Genomic DNA, 18403 nt, shown 5'->3' on the forward strand with positions numbered 1-18403 from the left:
GAAGAACTCTGTGATCTGCAATGCTTAATGACCTCTCTATTGCCAATTTCTTGAACTTTGCAAAAAGAACTGCAACATTACAGCTGTCACTGATAGGGGTATTGCTGACCAAGCAGGAAACAAATTTAAATCCATGTTGTGGAACAGATAGAACATGTTGAGGGGTAAGGTTGAATGGTGGTCATTTCTGGGGTTTAAAGTCTGATGCTGCACTTACATAGTATAACAGACAAATGTTACAATTTGAAATGTCAATGTCGTGATTGTCTTTATTGTTCCTAGTACCGGTAGCATCAAAGACTCCTGAAGGATATGAGAATGCTTTGACTGGAGGAAAATTTTCTCAACAGACATTTAGGAAAAAACATGTGAGAATCAAAAGGCTAAGCTTACCTACGAAGTTAATTCAACAGCTTTACCATTTTCCAATTAAAATAAATACAAATTTGTTACTAACTTAAGGTAGCTGTAACCTCTTATTCTGTGTAAATCAGCTTGTCTCAAAATAATGCAACTTTTTCTGAGGACAATACTTTCAATTTCTTTTTTACAGAGAAAAATAAATCTATGTTTATAAGCTTATCACAACCATTGTGGGACTCTCTGTTCCATTGCTAATCCATGAGGTCATGGCCATGGATGTCACAATGTTCATTGATAGTAATAGCAGCTTTTGATAACTTGAACAAATTATACATATCCAGGATAAATTTCAATACATCTTCACTAATTAATGTTGTGTTGGAAAGCTCTGGGAGATGATATCAGTTTTTTGGATAGTGCACTTTCTTAAACCCAAAAAACTTGTGGAGAATCTTGCCACAAAATTCAACTCTAACTGTAACACTCACAAAACCATGAACACCCAAAATATTTCTGCAATACTTTTTGTGGGAAGTCCATTATATTGGAGATCAGGACTTGCAAGAATTCCACAAAAGCACTACTTGCCAGCGATTAAATTTTCTCGTGTCTGATTGGCCTACTTTCTACCACACAATCACAATCAAAAATATTTTCCGTGTTCACCATCTTCTGAGTATCAAAGAAGCTAAATGTTTGTAACTTGCATTCTCTCCAGAAAAGCAGTGGTCTTTGAAACTTCTTGTTATTCAAAGCATACCCAGAATTATTGCCAATTTCAGTTTTGTTTCTTTGTGGGAAGCTTTTTACTTATGGTATATTTCTTCCTCCATGGTCCACTTTCATTAATATCACACTCCACAAAGTGTTCATGGACAGGAAAACTTTTTGCAAAAGTCTAATGACCAACAATTCTCAATGCTGCACAAGATGCCCAGCTCTCAAATCTGTTATTCCTCATAATTATTATTATTTCAAATAATTATTACCAAATGTCTCAGTTAGTAACACACAAGCTTTTATTAAACTAAGGCAATAGTAAATCAACGGGCAACTCTTCCTTCTTTATTGTGCTTGTTGGCTTGAAAGATAGTTTTCCTCAAGGAGAGCCTTTTCAAGGGTTACTCACTCTTCAGAGGTAATCAGACTTGACCCCAAGAAGCCAAAACCTTTGCAAATTTAGTAAACACTGTGTGGAAAATTACTAGCACTTGGCTTTTGATGATCAAAGCTCTAGCATTCTGTATTAAGTCTTCAGTTGGACCATTCTGACATGCTGACATGATATAGGACAATTCAGTACTGGAAGGATCTTGCATTAGCTTAAACCCAACTTGGAAAAAGCAAACCGCTAAAACATCTTGGTACAATCCAGGAGTGAGCTAGAACATGACGCTGTGAAATGCTTACTTGGCCTCTTTAACTGTCAAGTCTGGTGTTGTCCAAAGTGCACGACTCATTGATTTAGGTGGAGTCTGTTGTTGTTATCATTATGTTGATGTTTTCCTGTTTACTACCAAGTTCCGTAATTTTTCATTTTCTTGCTTAAGTTCTTGATTCTCCTCAGTAAGTTTAGATATTGTTTCTTTTAATGTCTGCACTTCTTTATTCACAACACTTAAGAGGTCTGACTTGATCTGAGTAATTTGTTCCTGCCAAGTAAAACAAAGGTAATTATTACTCTCATAAAAGGCATTGTCATCTTTTGTCTCTTTGCTTTTACCTGGATGATCTTCTTAAAAAAAAAAAAAAAAAAAAGAGAAAAAATCCTTCTAAGACACACTGAAGAGTGAAAGAATAACCAGGGGTTCCTTCATAGATTGAACAGCCCACATATCACCAGGCCAGAGTTGAAGACATTTATTTCACCAAAGTGTACTCTTCACAACATAATCAAACTATCACAAAATACTTGAACACCACTCGTTATCACCAGTCCAATTTGAATAATAATAGGACAGTGCAGGCCTCGTATTTGTAACTGGACAGCACAACAGGACAGTTGACATGTCATGCCTATGTAAGTGGACAGTAAGCATCATACCCTCACGCTGTTGTCCTTCATTTTGCGGAGTTAACAATTGGTTTTTTAAAATGAAAATGTGTTACTGATATCTAGTTTCTTTTCCAAATTTTTCCATAGTTTTGATTAACTGGTAACAGGACTTTGTGTCATTCAATTCTGTCTGTAGTCGTATTTGTTATTAACTAAACCAAACTCCTACTTAGTGGTCCTTCACTTTTGTTAATCACTTGTATGATCACAGACTGAATTGGACTCCACACAGTCCTATCACAATTATTGACAGTCCACACTTGTCGACAAAAACCCTTTTTTGGACTGACACATTATTTGAGCAAATAGGAGATGGCAAAACAGTCAATTTAACTGTTTTCAGATGGCTCTGAAGTGTACAAACAGAAAAGGAGTATTTGATAGATTTAAGGGGCCTACACAACCAGGATGCGTATTGACAAAGACACATTAAGTTATTAGAAAAAGATCTTTCTCTAAGCCACACACATGCAAACAAATTCATCATCAATTTGCCATATTACAATGACAATGTTGAAAAGATGAAAGGAAATACATTTTTAAAAAGTCAGAGATTGCCTCATAAGATATAGCCTCCTGAATTACCCCGTAATATTAACAAGGACCAAACCACTCCTTAAGAACCTGTCTGTCCACAAAACTACCTCTAAACTCAGTGCCTATAAGAAAAACAACTCCTTCAGTGAGAACTGTGGCAAAATGATGAAAGATCCAAGGTTGCCTAAAGTAAGACCTCTATCTAATCTCCAAAATTTTAAGGAAAATTTGTTATGTACATACCATTGCTGAGGCAATTTTATTAACAATAGGTAACTCCGCCTCTCCCACACTGAAAGATAAAAATTCACAACAACATGAGAAACATTCTTATACAGGATACATTCAGAAAACTATCAGTTAATCAATAATTAATGTTGCAAAATAAATTAGCCTTAAGTATTGGCCCAACAACCATTGGATTTTAGTTACACAAATCCACCTCTTACAATATTTGACTTCAATACACTTGAAAAACATTTCTCACATAGGAAGTAATAATAAAACTATGCACAGGTGTTTCTGAACCAAATGTGTGTTCCAAGGAGGGTTACTTTTATACAAGAGACAAATCCACATAATGTTCACTGAACTAAGACTGACATTGATTTCTTTCATCAACATATTTGTAAGTTAGATTACTCAAGTCCAATACATCTTACCAACATACTTTCATAGTCTTTGGTTCTTAACATTTTTGTACAAGCAACAAGCATCACTTCATCACCCTTGGCTAAGCTCTACAAGAATGACCGGATATTAACGAGGCTGGCTTGAGTTACAGATGATGCTCTCAACCAAAAAATCTAAGATGTTGATAACTCTTTAAAGCCAAATTCTTTAAAATCCTTTCCAAATCACGTTTCCTTGACTACACCTATTTAGCCCACATACATCACATTAGAGACAGAGAAGAATAAACTTGCATCACTATCAAATAAAGACAGTAAATATGTAATGGTCTACTTTTTGGAGCATACATTCACACTTTAAAAGATGAACACTATTTCTTGTTACAATATCATTCTATCCTTTTGTGTCGTAATAAATTATTGATGAAAGAAATCAGCTTAGCAGCAGTGAAGGAGATGCAAGCAGAAATGTGACAATTCCAGAGTCAGGAAATAAACAACCCAGATTTTCATTTTGTTTACATACTAATATCTTTCAGTATCTTGTAATTAACTTAAAAAAAATCGTTAATGAAAATGCTGGGAGAAATTATAAGTGTACACTGAAGTTTGAATTTCTTTTCCCAATACTCATATTACACATTAATGAAACAGACATGCTTAATATTTGTAATACCATTGTCTATGTTCACTCATTGAAACAACAAAAAGGTAATCTAATGCCTTTTTCAGTCGCCATGAATATTTTTGCCAAATATTGCTCTTTGATGCTGAACAAATTTCCTTGACCTACACTGGGTCTGCAAAATATAGTTTCTTGCTATTGGCTACGTCTTGTCTCCTTGTAATAACTGTTTTCATATCCAACCAGGAGAGAAACTTATATTTGTTAAAGATCTGCATTACCTTTGTTACATTCACAGCATGAAAAATATGCAAAAACTCTTCAACAAGGCTCATTAAAAGCATAACTGACAAAGAAAAAAATTCAAACAAAGCTCTGAAATGATAGCAAGGTTGGCAATTTATGTGGCAGGAAAGACTTTCTCCTTTCTAAGAAAAATTGATTTTCAACTTCAATACTTCTTTTAATTATTTTCATATTTGGTTTTTATTCATTTAATTTTGGAAATAGGCTTTTCTGGCCTGCTTTAACACAGGAATGTTAAATTAAACATTTCTAATGAAGTAAGTAAGTCTAAGAAAGTAGCAAAATTAACCACTAAGAGATCAGGATGTGACTTAAAATATTACAATCCTCCTAAGATGTATTGAGCAGCAAGGCTCTAAAAAATTGTATCTTTTCATTTTACCTCCATGAAATCATCAAAAATCCACCTTAGATCTTTAGTGAAAGACATAATAGATGGATTGCAGCATATAATGGGCAAGAAAAAAATGCCTGCTGAAATAGTAAGAACTCAAATTGTAATTTCAGTGAAAAAAAAAAGATAGAAATTAAAACTTCAAACCACAGTAAACCGAGACGATACAGGACACAAAAAAAGGATACACCCCATATCTTCACATTGAATAAAGCAATTTCTCAAATCCAAACATTTGTGGCATTTTAAGGCTCTTACTTTCTTCTGTTTTGAAATTGCAAAGCATAGACATTTCCTAATAGAATGGCAACCGGTGTTTCCTTCTTGTACCACTAAGATAGGGCCGAATAATTGCGAGCGATTTCCTCTCACGTATTTCGTGTTTGCCAAATCTTTTACGCTGAAATTCTTGGTGATCATGAAAAAATAGTTGAGATAGTTCGACGTTGTAGGAATGAATTGTTTCACTTTCCGGTAAATGATATTTGGTACAAATTTTCATCGACATCGTCATTCAAACAAGAATGTACTAAAAATTCGTTGATGAAAATAAAATAAGCAACGTTCAAGCTCAAAGCAAAACTAAGCTGTTTGTTGTGCTAATTCAAAAATATAGCTTGGTTCAATTCACGTGAAAATTATACAAAATGTAAACAACAAAGGCAAACTGTAAATCAACTCGCATTTTACAGCACTTCCAGGGTCGATGTAGGTCAATTCATTCTAAAATACCCGATCACAGCAGTAAAAAAGTTTATATCTGGATTATCAACGAACCGCAACAATGATCCAAAAGATACAATGCGTATGGTTGGCGCTGATCGAGGTATAATGTTCAAACAAAGAATCTATGAACGAGTAAACCGCGAGTAAATTACCAAGCTGTCTGGGGAAAAGAACATCAATAAATCATTGAGTCAAAGAGAGTGAGTAACTTTTAACACTGCCATTTAGGACTCTTTTGAAGTGAAAAGACGTAGAGATCATATCCATTCAAAAAAAGGCCCCCCTAAAGATGTCTGTGAGCAATTATTAAAGCCGCTTTCTTGTGAGAGATCGCTAAGGACATCAAATCGATTTCACAACCACGTTGTACCTCACAGGTAGCTCACTGTTCAAAATTATCTTACCTTGCGGCGACGGCAGCGATCGGCTGCGCTCCTTCAAGCGATGGCGATGCTCTGTCTGAAGTATCCAACGCTGTCGATGAAACTCTGGCTATTGAAATATCACTATGTTTTGCAAATTCGCTAGGCGCCCCTATCCTCGGTTCCGAATCCTTCTTTTTGACTGCCACAACCGCTTCACCCGAACTGGAATTCTGTTCATTTACTTGCGTTGTAAATTTCACCACAGAGCCATGAGTTTGAGAATCTAACGAATGAGAGTCCGTTTCACTCGTAGGGTGATTTCCAACAGAATTGCTTACATTGCTAATCTTTGTGCTCGAAAAAGAGTCTGCTTTGTCCGCGCTGTCTTTCGACACATGGGTAGAAATATTAGTAGAGCCCGTTGCAGAAACACTACCTGAAGAATTCTGAGCAGATTCCGCATCAGGATAATCGTGACATTTCCATCTACCGCGTACAAAGGATTCATTTCTTTGAATTTTAACTACTTTAAACCTAGATCCACCGTTGCCATTTGCAGTTCCTGGATCTACAAAAGGATCAAGTTCTACTTCGACTTCATCCACTATATCGCTTTCGTTCAGTTCGCCATCGTATCCATTGCTATCGCCACGGTTGGGGATTTTGCTTTCGGTGACACTGGTAATTTGAAAAGAACTCTTTTTCTTGTGAGCGGGATTTGGTCCCGTATTAATTCCCACTGATGAAGGCCGAGTTTGAACTCTAGTTTGAGAGTTTGTAGACGAGATGGCAACCTCTACTTCAGAAGAGCGAACCGCCTCCTTGCCATGCGGAGCGCCCTGTCCGCGTTGATGTTCGCTCATATCATTGTCGACTCCCTCGGCCATGAATCAGCTAGAGACGTTCCAAAGAAAACATGATATAGGCCAACAATGTGAAAATCTCCATGCAAAAAATTACGGAGAAAAAGCTCACATTTTAGCCGAAAACAACCTACAAAGTCAAGTCAAAAAATGGCGACCCTCCATCTTAACGCTTCACGAGCGACCTCAGACATGACGTCCTATTCTGTGACCGAGGCAGCCAATCACAGAGCTTGTTGCCATATTTGGTCCAGGCTCACCTAGAAGATGCAAGGAGCGCGGTTTGCCGGTTTCATCGATATCCAAATCCGTCGCATTATTTACAAAATCTTCCAAAAATAGTTTTCTTGATTCCGGAATAAATTACTTATCTTCACATTATTTATTCACTCGTCCATCAAATTTTATCAGTGAGGTAATCTTACGTCCACAGTTGAAAACGAAAATTTATCGACTTTCTCGGTAGTTCAGCAACCCTAAAGATTCGTAAATGCAGTAGCAGTTATCTTCAAGAGCAACACTCGCATATAATCATCATCCATTCATCGTCAGTCACGAGATGTTTTATCCAGAAAAATGTCACCAATGGTGATATATTCATGAAAATACAAATACATCTTTGGTCAACAAACAAAACAAATTATCATGTCAATGACATTCGCGGCGAGGCTATAAGTTAAGCCGCCTATTTCTTCAAATTATTTTATGCATGCCTCAAATTGGCCTGAAAGTAAAAAATGTTGAGCTAGAAATCGGCCAATTTTCCAAATGTGCTATTAAATAGTCTTCCTTTAATCGATACTTAAGCTTTTTTAAATTTATGTAGTCATTTTCGAATAGGAGAGTATAAGAAGCGAAAAGATTTGCAGTCAATACTAATGGAAAGGAAAAATAAATAAATGTATCGAGAAAAAACGAGAGAGATATTGGCATCAATTATTCTTCGCTGTGGTGATTAATTGGATAATCTGAAACGCAACTGAAAGAATCCTCTCATCGAATCATTAATTTTAAATTCATTCTTGAGGCATTAGTCCAATTGAAGAATATTTGGCTTCGAAACGTCGACAGGAAATGCCAATAGAATGTTACGAAAGGGAAAAGCTTGTAAATACCGGTTTTTCCGTCGAAAAGCAAAACTGAAGGCTAGACAATGTCTAAAAGGTACAAAAACAAACATCAGTACAAGTTTGCCGAAATTTTAACCATTTGACTTTAATAAGTTATCACGGAATTGGCACATTTTGCCTCTGTTTCGGCTCAATACTGTATTGCCTGGAGCTAAGGTGAGGCGTACATCTATCATCTTGAGAACATCTCTTAATGCTATGTTTTGGCCTTAGTACTTTGCGACTCAAATTGCCCCCCACAAAGCCCTCTCTGCAGTTCTCTCGCATTACAAAAAAAAAGAAAAAGAAAAAAAAGTTAAAAGGAGGAAGGAACACTTTGGACAAATTGATTCGCAACACATAACTTTGTATGTTCGAGAGTCTCAAACTAAAATACTTACAACACGAAAACTGATCGCAAAAAACAATGTAGCTCCAAAATATATTTAAAAAGTCCGCACTTCTCCTATTACAAGTTATGCCAATTCTGATTCTAAATGTCCTCAGATGAAGCTGCCTCAGTTTCTTAGATGTGCTTTACTTTCAAAATGCCTGGCTTTCGAACCTATCCGTTGCTAACCCTCTTCTACTAAGCTGATCATTGTTTGATTTCTCTTTTTTTTCTATGATCTATCTACAGCGATGACAACTACTCCAATGAGAAATTCTCCTTTTTGAAGCAGAGGCAAGACGTCGATTTAAGTTCAGAGAAAATATACTTGAACATTAGGGCAAGCATGTAAGCAATCATGATTGGAGAAGCACGTTTATGAAGTAATCAGCATTTTCAAACAATACAAGCTCTTCTAATTTTCAAGGGTGTTCTGTAATATGCCGTTCTTTCAGCCATTGCCTCTCTCTTGGAAAACGCAAAAGTGAGAAGCTATATTGTAAAACCTGAAAACTTGCTCTAGTTTTTTGATTGACTTTTGGTTAATACTATGTACTAACTTAAACTGTTATAACCTGGAGGTTAAATATTTTCAAAGTTCGCGATTTTGCGACACGCCTTTCCCTAAGCAAATTAATATCTAAAACTTTCGCACTTTTCCAAGTTATTGAACTGGATATTACGCAATTAGACTCCGTATCATATGATATATGCCTATTTCCAAAATGGTAACAATACATATTCTTCATTCATATCATATTTTTGATTGCCCTCACGTTGCCCTTATCGCATATTTTGATTTAAAAAGAATTTTAGCAGCGTTACGACGGAAAAAAGCAATTACTTTTTGTCATACATTTAGAATAAAAATTCCAAACAGGAGCTCATCAGTAAAAGGCTCCTGTTCAAAATTGTTACTACCATTTTAGCACCAGCGAGACTTCATAAGTTGACCTTTGGCGGGCCAGCTGAAAGGTTATTAATAAACCTTTCCGCATGGATAAAACATTCGTATGGCAGGCTTTCGAAGCACTGCTTAAAATAAGAATTGATTCAACTTAGACATTGAGCTAATATTAAACGGAAATTCACCATTTTCAAAATTTGATCGTCAAGTATTAACCATTATCACTGATGACAGATCGCATTTGATGCCAGTAAAATGTTTAGGGACAATATAACAGGCCATTTTGAGCATTTTTCGGTCAATCGACCCTCTTATGCTTGATGTTTATCACTAAAATGTGATTGATGAGTTGGTTTAGTCGGTTCGACGGCGGAATCTATTGCACGTGGCCTGGAGGCAAATAATCTTATCCAAATAATTTTGGCCCTAAGATATTTTTTTTAGCAAGGTTGCTGGTTTATTCAAATCAAAGTTCATGAGAACATTTCAATGTGGCAAACAAAAAAATACTAAATTATGAATTGCAATTTCCATTCCAAAAAATAGGTTTACAGGTTTAAATATATATCAGTAAACGTCCCTGCGGAAAGTTTCATATCGCACACATCACTACACCCGCTATAATCTTCGGCAATAATTTAACTTTTAGTTTCTGAACACAGAGAATTTAAAGATGTAGAGCCCAGCAATTGTTCATTCTCTTTTCGAGAACATTCAAGGCAATTAAGCACTTATTCGGAAAGTACTGTGGACGCGACGGTAAACCACAAGCATGTTTACGACTTATGCGATGGGTTCCTGTTAATTTAGGGAGAAATGTTCCATCACCAAAGTAATCGTTAGATTTGCTTTCGCTCAGCTCGAGTTCAAGTATAACCGAACACTGAAATAATTCACCGAATATGATTGGTCCATGTCATGGAGATAAATTATTGATCTATTAAAGAGAGTACACACAGCAAGATAACGTGAGGAAATGAACAGACGACCTCTAACCGAGTCATTACCGGTTCACCGCAAAAAGGGTCGCACCTCACGGGTTTTTGCGCCAGCAGTTCTTAAATGGTCTCCAGTGTCAGTAATTAGTTCTTGACATTTATGGCTTATGAGACAAATGGCTGCTGTAAACTCTGATGAAGGCCCGCTGAAGCTCCGCAGCACACAGCGCTCGTAGTTCAGACAAAAAGGTGAGCTCAAATAGACTGGTGTTGTGAACTATCAAGATCGTAACCCCCCGAGGAGTATATTTTTGTCATTCGGGTATGAAGCTTAGCTGAAGACTAGTATCGTAAATCATATTCTCAAGATAGTCAAAAGCTGCAAGGAACACAATTTTATGCTGAGTCTGTTGGGATCTTAAACTGAATTCATCTCTATCGCTCTTTTACTTTGCAGGCAATTTAAGGTGCTAAACGTAAAGCAGTGGTTTCAATAGAAGCCTGTTACTAGCGGTCTACAGCTGCCTATAAGACTTCTCACAGCTATCTGTTGAGCCTGCGACAAGCTCTTGTGTTTGTGTTTCGTCCTTAGCCTCTTCCTCTTCCAGCCGCCTATCACACTATATGCAGCAGCTTATGGAAAACCCTCCTAAAAGGAGTTTGTCCTACAATAAATTCGCCCCTTCCCTGCCTCATCATCGTTTGTAGATTGTTTAGTTGAAAAATTCGTATCATCAAATCAATATTTCTCTTCACCATTTGCATCTTTGACTGCAGGTTCATCTCACAATCTTGTTTTTTTCGAAAGTATATACATTAAAAATTCGATTGGTTCATTGTAACGCCTGATTGCTTATTGATCGCATTGAAAAATTACGACAACAAGGGATTATAATCCCTTGACTGAACTCGTTTACCATCAGTCAACACCATTTATTTAGTATTTTCATAAATAGTTTCTACACGTTTTTTCCCCCGAAGGTTTACAGAATCATTGAGTTCAAAGTGTGCTGCCTTCGTTAAGTTAGACATCAGTCGTTTCCATGGCTCTACGAAAAATCAGCCAAAAAAATTCCCCGGGGTAATGACTATCCCCATTCTCCCATGTTTGAAAATTTGAAAGTCTAGGAAACCCGATAAAACCATTCTTGTAAACAATTAAAGACATTTTCTATCTGACTGTATCAAAAAATTGATTCCAAATAACGCCCTTTTTAAAACTTTTTTTCAAATAAATTACGCTGAAGATATAATGGGATTATGCAAATAAAACTAACAATCGGAGCAGAATTTAATATTTCTCATCTTGTGGACAATCGATCAATTTTATAGGCTGGTCATATATTCATACATCAGCTATTTCGATAATCAAAAATAATAAATTTCAGTATATTATTCAACGTTTATATCTACATAGGATCTGTTAGCTTATTGGAATCTTCGAAAATATGGAAGCTGTAGCCTAGCTTGCAAACGCGGGCAAGTCGCATTACAAACGCACTTTGAACGAGGTTTCTCTCTTCCCTTCCTGTCGGGCTCAAGCTTAAGAAGTTTCGTATAAACACTACCATGACATTAGACTGTTCTGGCAGCTCGTTTACTTGTCCGCTCTGAGCCGGAACTCATCCATAGTTTTCTGCTTCCAAATTTCCACAAGGAAATTCTCCACAGCAAAGGAGCAAGAAGGAGGCTAATTGTTGTGACACTGAGGATGATCAGATAAACCTGAAAAAAAAGGATGAGGGTTCATAAAACTTGTTATCTCAGTCGCAATATCGCACAGAGAGAATTACATCTCCTCAGAAATTACACAAAGAGGAAAATAAACTAACCTCTCTAGAAATGAGATGAAACCTCCTTGCTCGGCTTCCCAAAACGAACGAGAATTCACTGACTTGAGCGAGTCCCGCAGCAACGATGTATTTTGTGCTTCGTGACTCACATAAAAACATCCGAAGAACAAATACAGAAACAACGAACTGCAATGAAAACAAGAGTCAAATTAGAGAGCTTTCCTAGTGAGTGTCGTAAAGCCACAATCAAACCAATAACCACCGCCAATGAAAATAAAGGTCGACATGGCAAGAAACCATTGAGAACTCAAAGGAAAAGAATATAAAATATATTATAATATAATATTTCCGGGCCATCAATCAAGCTATCGGTCACTCGAAGACTGTTCAGATGGCAGACTCACCTGTCTGGGAAAACGAATTGGCATTGTTATCCGAGCAGAATCGCATGGAACCGTTGTGTTTCAAATTCTAATTCTTCAGGTCTGGAACTCCAATTGCATCGCACGTAGTGCATGTGGCTGCCGGTAATGCCGTCGGGTACGGCATTACGTGAGAGAGCTGGGGGGAGGGGAGGGGAGGGGAGGGTACCCACCTTTACTGATACAACCCCAAGGGTAAGCGTCAACACGAGAGGAAATTCATTCAGCACAAACGTAGGAAAAACGTGTAGACCTGCAGGTGGAATAAAAGCAGTGATCAGAAATAATTACTAATTGCCAATTTCCAAACTATCTCTTGAGAAGCTTTTGCATTTAACGTTGACCATTCTCTGGTAAAATGTATCAAACATTCTCAGGGTCCTTCCCACCTATTAAGGGACTCCATTAAAGCCTCCCTGAGTTGACGCCAAGGCTTGCATGTAATTTTTAACATCGTCATTTTCAATCCATGTCGATCCTTCCCATCTTTTGCCATCCTCGTCAATTTTTGGTTAAATCTTTTCTATTTGATACTCATTTACCCAGGTAAACTATCATTTTGCACTTTTCTTTTGTTTAAACGGAGGTTTTCTACATCGGAATAAAAGGACTCAAAAATTATGACGTCTCCTTGATGTACCGAAAAAGTTCTGTTCTTACCTATTGATGCGAAGAAGAGACACGAGAAGAAATCGCGCAGAGGCTCCACAAGTTCGTTCACCTGAAAATAATAATTCATTGACAATAATGATGATGCCGTAGATCAACGAAAGCTCGGAAAACTAAATTATCGTAGCATACCTGGCCTCACTTGATTTACACGTCTGACTTTATTGACAATGATATTGAATATTGAACACCACTGTTATCAAATTTTGACGAGTTTTAAGCTACATGGGGTTATTAATTGGATTTAAAGCAAATTCTCAGATTAACTACAAGAAATGTGTTACGATCAGTAAGGAGAATATTGATGCTGACCTGATGAACAAGATGTTCTCCGTTTGAGCTCAACACAACACCAGCCACAAAACAGCCCAGCTCCATGGAGATTCCTAAATGTTCTGACAGCTGCAGTGAAACAAAACATGATAAACAACTCATCAGACAAAAACTAAATGAGGAAATAAATTTGATTGAGAGACTGTTACTATATTGTCCATTAACCCCTGATTAAGTTGACACTTACCATCAACAGAGAAAAGGCTGTTGAAACAGTCGCTAAAAGCAGCAGTTCTTTACTTCCGCTGTCTTTGATAAGTCTGATGGAAGAAGAAGAAGAATTACTTAGAAAGGTTTCCTTGTGGTTCATGGACAAAATAGTGCCTTGATAAATTCACTGATGGAATCCAAATTGAGAGGTTTGGGTGTAAGCCCTGGCTAGTTCAAATCAGTGGTGTTCTTGGACACTTTATTTTCAACCCGCCAAACCCAGGAATATAAATTGGCATCAGTAAAGTGTAAGGAAAACCTGATAAGATGCTGGTGGGGGGGAAAGGGGGTCAACCTACAATGGACTCGCATCCCATTTAACTTAACTTCCATCAAATACCTGGAAGTAATGTTTAAAATCATTAGTAAATAAATGTTGCTTCTGCTAATATAGAGGTGTGGGTTATGTGAAAATGTTTGAATCTACCCCAACTGGTAAGTCATTTGACAGTTCTTTACACCACCACCAGGTTACTCACTCACTAGTGCAGCCAATCTGCTGGCTTTTTGTTCACTTAACTCTTTAACTCCCAGAAGTGATTCACACGTAACTTCTCCCTACAATATCCATCCACTCTCCAGCAAACAGGTAATGAGAATACTCAAATGTATCAGGTAGAAGTTTTTATCTTGTTCTAACACCAAATTCTTGCAACTAATTTACAAGGAAATGTGTAACAGCTAAAGGGAGAATTAGCAATCATATCCAGAGAGTTAAAGGGTTAATGCCACACATTTGGTCAGAGTGAGTAACATGACAGGCAGATAACAGGCTGCAAATTACTTAACCCAAAGGATAATAAGAACACTCCTTGTGGCTTCATGTTACAGACACTACACAAATACTTACCTTAATATTGGTCCAATAACTTTAGAAATCACGAAACACACAAACATGAGGATGACAAAGGAAAGCAACACCTCAAACAACATCACTATGGTGTTTGTAAAGTCATCTAAAAAATAACAAAAAAAAAAGTTTTAATTGATACATTTCCATTGCTAACAATCTGGAAACTCCAAAAACACTAGCTCATCATGTTTTATTTAAATACCACAGGAGTCCTCCAAGAGCAAAACAGGTCTGATATTTTTACCTGAATATCCACTGTCATGCCCACTGATGATGTTGTGCACTGCAATAGTGCTAGCTTTGGTATTTGCTGATTTCCCATGGCCTGCGAGTGCAGGAAGTAGTGCAACTAACAACCCCAAATGCACATCTTGCATGACAAGAATTCCTAACAGAGAACTGGTGTAGTCACCATCTCCATTAGTGTGTTCTGCATATTAAAATAACATCATTAATAATTTCAAAATTTGTTGAAGAAATTTTAAAAGTTTGCTTTAGTGTGTTTTAGGTTTAATTTTTTCCTTTTTCAAAACATAGCCACATTGGTGAACATAAATTTTTTACCCCCTTGGATTAAAAAATCAGGACACCATAAGATGTCACATGTTTAGGATGCCTTGAGGCTTGCCATGAGGCTTGCCATGAAGGCAGTGAAACAGAATTCCCAAGTGATTGGCTATACAGAGTCTGACATCTGACTTCTGACTTGCACAAACAAGCGACAAGATGAATCGCAGTAGCCTCACCATAAAATTGTTACCAAATACACTACCTTTCGAAGAAGTATCTCTATTCTTGCTCTCCACAAATTTTGCCACAAGTGGTGTACTGGAAAGAGAGAGACATGCTGCTACAAATGCACTCTGCCTGGGGAGAATTCCAAAACAAATTCCCCAAAAAATACCAAAGACAATCATCAGTGCCATGATTAAAGAACTTCCACCAACTGCCACTTTCCATACCTAAAAAAATGAAATATAAATGAACAAGTATTGAAAAACAGTCAACAAGTTCATAATTTAACGAGTCCCTAAACTAACACCTATCTGGTATTTGACATAAGCCAGATTGTTTACCATATTTAATTAAAAAGTGTCACTTTGTTCAAGAAGGGAATTCAAATGCACTAATCTCCTTTTAGTATTCAGATGTGAAGTTATATGAATGTGATCAGATTGTTACCTCTCCCCTCTCACTACTTCAGTTTACTAGTAAATAAGTACTAGGAATTTGGTCTCAGATAAAGGTAACAAGTTCTACCTGATAAGTTTGAGTATTCTCATTACCTGTTTGCTGGATAATGTGTGCATATTATGGGGAGAAGTAACATGTTAATCACTTCTAGGGGTTACAGGGATTAAGAAATTCTTCAATGTTTTACTTCCTCTACAACAAACAACACTTCAGCAACTTATAATAACTCTCATTCTATCAAATGCACAGAAAAAAAAACCAAGACAAAAAAATAAAATTACTTTACCCGTTTTATTCTGTCTGGAGAAAATTCCATGCCAACTGCAAACAGAATGAAAAAGACCCCAAATTCACCGAGTGTCTCCACCTGCACAACTGTCTGTTTAAAAGAAAATATTTAATATCAGACCCCATATTGAAAATCATACTAAAAAATTAAACAGTATTTCATAAATAATCCTCCCTGGCTACTTATCAAGTTTTACTTCATTTGCATACTTTAAGTGTATCTCATTTTGCTAAAAAGTTTCAACAAGCTTTGCATCAACAAATCTAGTTGTGACAAATTAACTTACTCTTTCATTATTTTCTTGAAGTCTCCTGTCATAATGCAGAATAACCCATTTTTCATTAAAATCAAAACTGAACATTTTACATTCTGTCAACCCAGGCAGTGTTCATAAATATAAACCCTCAATTTTCAACCTTTTGTAAAAGCAGATAGCTCTTTACATAGACAAGTTTTCTGGCAAGCAGTTTCTGTATATCATTAGCTGGAGCATATGTGCCCCTACTTGGGGGCTCACAACTCCACAGACATATTGTCTGTTTTGATTTAGAAAAACAAATTTAGTTCTTAACCCTTTAACTCCTATGAGTGACCAAGACAGAATTTTTCCTTACAATATCAATATAACATCAAGCAGACAAGCAATGAGAATAAAGAACAATATCAGTTAGGGGATTAGTAGTTGATCCAGTACCAAATTCTTTGAACTACCATCACAAGAATTGTATAACAGACAGTAAGGAGAATTATTAATGAGATCTTGGGAGTGAAAGGGTTAAAGAAAGATGCTTTTGTCTTGTGACTTGAATGGGACATTAAGGGGTTAAACCTCAGACCTTAAGATCCTGATGTCTCATGGTGAATCATCCCAAGCCTAAAACAAAAGAAAAAAGTTCTTTGTAAATAGAATAAGGGAGATCTCTCTTATTCTATTTACAAACATGATGCTATCAAAATCACTGATCATAGCAGCATGCAGGACATGAGTCCTATATGAACTTCGTAAAGGGACTTGCTCACCATAGAGTCTCTGTGGCTCAGAGGTAGAGTGTCAGAGCACAGAATCCAAAGGTCTGAGATTTGCTTCCTCATGAGGACTCAGAATTTTCTCTTTGTCCCACAACCGCAACAAGATGAAAAACATTTTTCTCTCAGTTCTTCTTCAGTCCATTTATGAGCTTAAAAATTAACATTTGGTTTATAAAATTCAAGTATTTTGTTTTTATCCTCTTTGTTATGTTATTGTTATAGTAATATTATATTAATAATTACTAATCAAACCTTGATCATATTTAATCCAGATGGTCCTAGAAGCATACCACTAATTACAAATGCAAACATTGTTGGCAGCTGAACCAGTGTACAAATACAGGATCCAGAGAATGACAAAACCAGTATATAGATAATATCTTTGATGAAGTGGACATCTTCATGTGGAACAGTTGCATCTTTAGCTTTGGCTAAAACAAACTGATTGCTTTGAGAATCAACAAGAATACTCATTTCATTTTCATTACCAGGATCAGCCTCCAATGTCTCATTATCACTGTCTTGCCTTTCTTCATCCGCATTCAGTCTCACAACGGCTTCAATTGATGCCCCTTTAGCATTTCTTGTTTTCTCAAACGTTTTCTCGTCAAGTTCATTTTCAAGTTTATCAGCTGCAAATGAAACATCATCTAAAATACCCTCAATAATTTTCTCCAGACGTGTGCCATTGGCCTGCAAATCTGCATGTTTACTAGCAGAAAAAAATTCTTTTTCTGCTTCGCTGATTGCATTAAATTGATCTTCTTGTTGTAAAGCCAAAAGTTTGAGCGCTTCCAGTCGTTGTTTTATAGCTTCTTTCATGTGGACTACAGACTTATAATCCTCCAGTAGTAGTTTTCTCAAGCCATTAATTGCATCAAAAACTGCTCTTTCTGTAACGTTCAGCTCGTTCTTAAAGATTGTTATCGCTTTTACTTGAGCGTTCGTGAGTTCTTGACGTTTTTTCGGAATTTTACTCACCAGTATATTACCTAACTTGTTTACCACCCTTTGCTTCGCCTTGAATAGATGGCTTACATACTGGCAAGTTGAAGGATTCCAGCGAGTGAGGTCATCTTTGGAGATAGCTGCAAAGGTGCTTCTCGCTGCGTCACCGGTACCTCTGACTGCAAGGAGTAATATCCCAAACACCGCCAAGTGATCGATGATTATACTTCTCAGCCGCATCGTACCAGATTTTTCACTTTGACTGTCCTGAGTGAGAAATCAAGCTGATGTATTTTGTTACTGAAACCTATAAAAAGCCGATATAAAGACATTCTTGAATGAATATTTCAGGTTTCCGAGACACAATTGTGTACTCTTCTGTCATCCTCATCCGCCATTTTGATTCTTATCCAGAGTTCAACTCGGGAAAGGCCTTATCCTGCAATGGTGT

General features: G+C 36.8%; 2 protein-coding genes and 1 long non-coding RNA gene across 3 annotated transcripts; 1 reads left to right on the forward strand and 2 right to left on the reverse strand.

Annotated features, from left to right (window-relative positions):
* Positions 1-242: 242 nt before the first annotated feature.
* Positions 243-7055, reverse strand: LOC113676235 (uncharacterized). The gene is made up of 3 exons (XM_027192867.2): positions 6044-7055; positions 3200-3248; positions 243-2015 (listed from the first exon to the last, which is right to left on the reverse strand). Exons 1-3 carry the CDS (start codon positions 6889-6891, stop codon positions 1854-1856), a joined length of 1059 nt encoding a protein of 352 aa, XP_027048668.1. The 5' UTR covers positions 6892-7055; the 3' UTR covers positions 243-1853.
* A 3199-nt stretch (positions 7056-10254) lies between these two features.
* Positions 10255-11056, forward strand: LOC149044598 (uncharacterized). Its single transcript, XR_016187760.1, has 2 exons — positions 10255-10461; positions 10670-11056. It is a non-coding gene; the product is annotated as an uncharacterized LOC149044598 (long non-coding RNA).
* A 67-nt stretch (positions 11057-11123) lies between these two features.
* Positions 11124-18376, reverse strand: LOC113676224 (solute carrier family 9 member D1). The gene is made up of 11 exons (XM_089209784.1): positions 17257-18376; positions 15973-16065; positions 15265-15454; positions 14737-14922; positions 14490-14595; positions 13617-13689; positions 13409-13498; positions 13088-13148; positions 12601-12680; positions 12045-12191; positions 11124-11937 (listed from the first exon to the last, which is right to left on the reverse strand). The coding sequence occupies exons 1-11, from the start codon at positions 18190-18192 to the stop codon at positions 11788-11790; spliced, it is 2112 nt and encodes a 703-aa protein (XP_089065910.1). The 5' UTR covers positions 18193-18376; the 3' UTR covers positions 11124-11787.
* Between the last annotated feature and the right edge of the window lie 27 nt (positions 18377-18403).

This window comes from Pocillopora damicornis, chromosome 6, assembly GCF_964200805.1.
Source record: "Pocillopora damicornis chromosome 6, jaPocDami1.2, whole genome shotgun sequence".
Classification (NCBI taxonomy): domain Eukaryota; kingdom Metazoa; phylum Cnidaria; class Anthozoa; order Scleractinia; family Pocilloporidae; genus Pocillopora; species Pocillopora damicornis.

What these genes read in the sequence shown, in the direction of transcription:
- LOC113676235 (XM_027192867.2), bottom strand. Translation starts at nt 6,891, where the DNA reads ATGGCCGAGGGAGTCGACAATGATATGAGCGAACATCAACGCGGACAG. An exon ending in ATCGCTGCCGTCGCCGCAAG is followed by an intron (nt 3,249 to 6,043) that starts GTAAGATAATTT and finishes TTTATCTTTCAG; the next exon opens with TGTGGGAGAGGCGGAGTTAC. An exon ending in ATAAAATTGCCTCAGCAATG is followed by an intron (nt 2,016 to 3,199) that starts GTATGTACATAA and finishes TTTACTTGGCAG; the next exon opens with GAACAAATTACTCAGATCAA.
- LOC113676224 (XM_089209784.1), bottom strand. Translation starts at nt 18,192, where the DNA reads ATGCGGCTGAGAAGTATAATCATCGATCACTTGGCGGTGTTTGGGATA. An exon ending in TAGAGATACTTCTTCGAAAG is followed by an intron (nt 14,923 to 15,264) that starts GTAGTGTATTTG and finishes TTTAATATGCAG; the next exon opens with AACACACTAATGGAGATGGT. An exon ending in GTTATTGGACCAATATTAAG is followed by an intron (nt 13,690 to 14,489) that starts GTAAGTATTTGT and finishes TTCTTCCATCAG; the next exon opens with ACTTATCAAAGACAGCGGAA.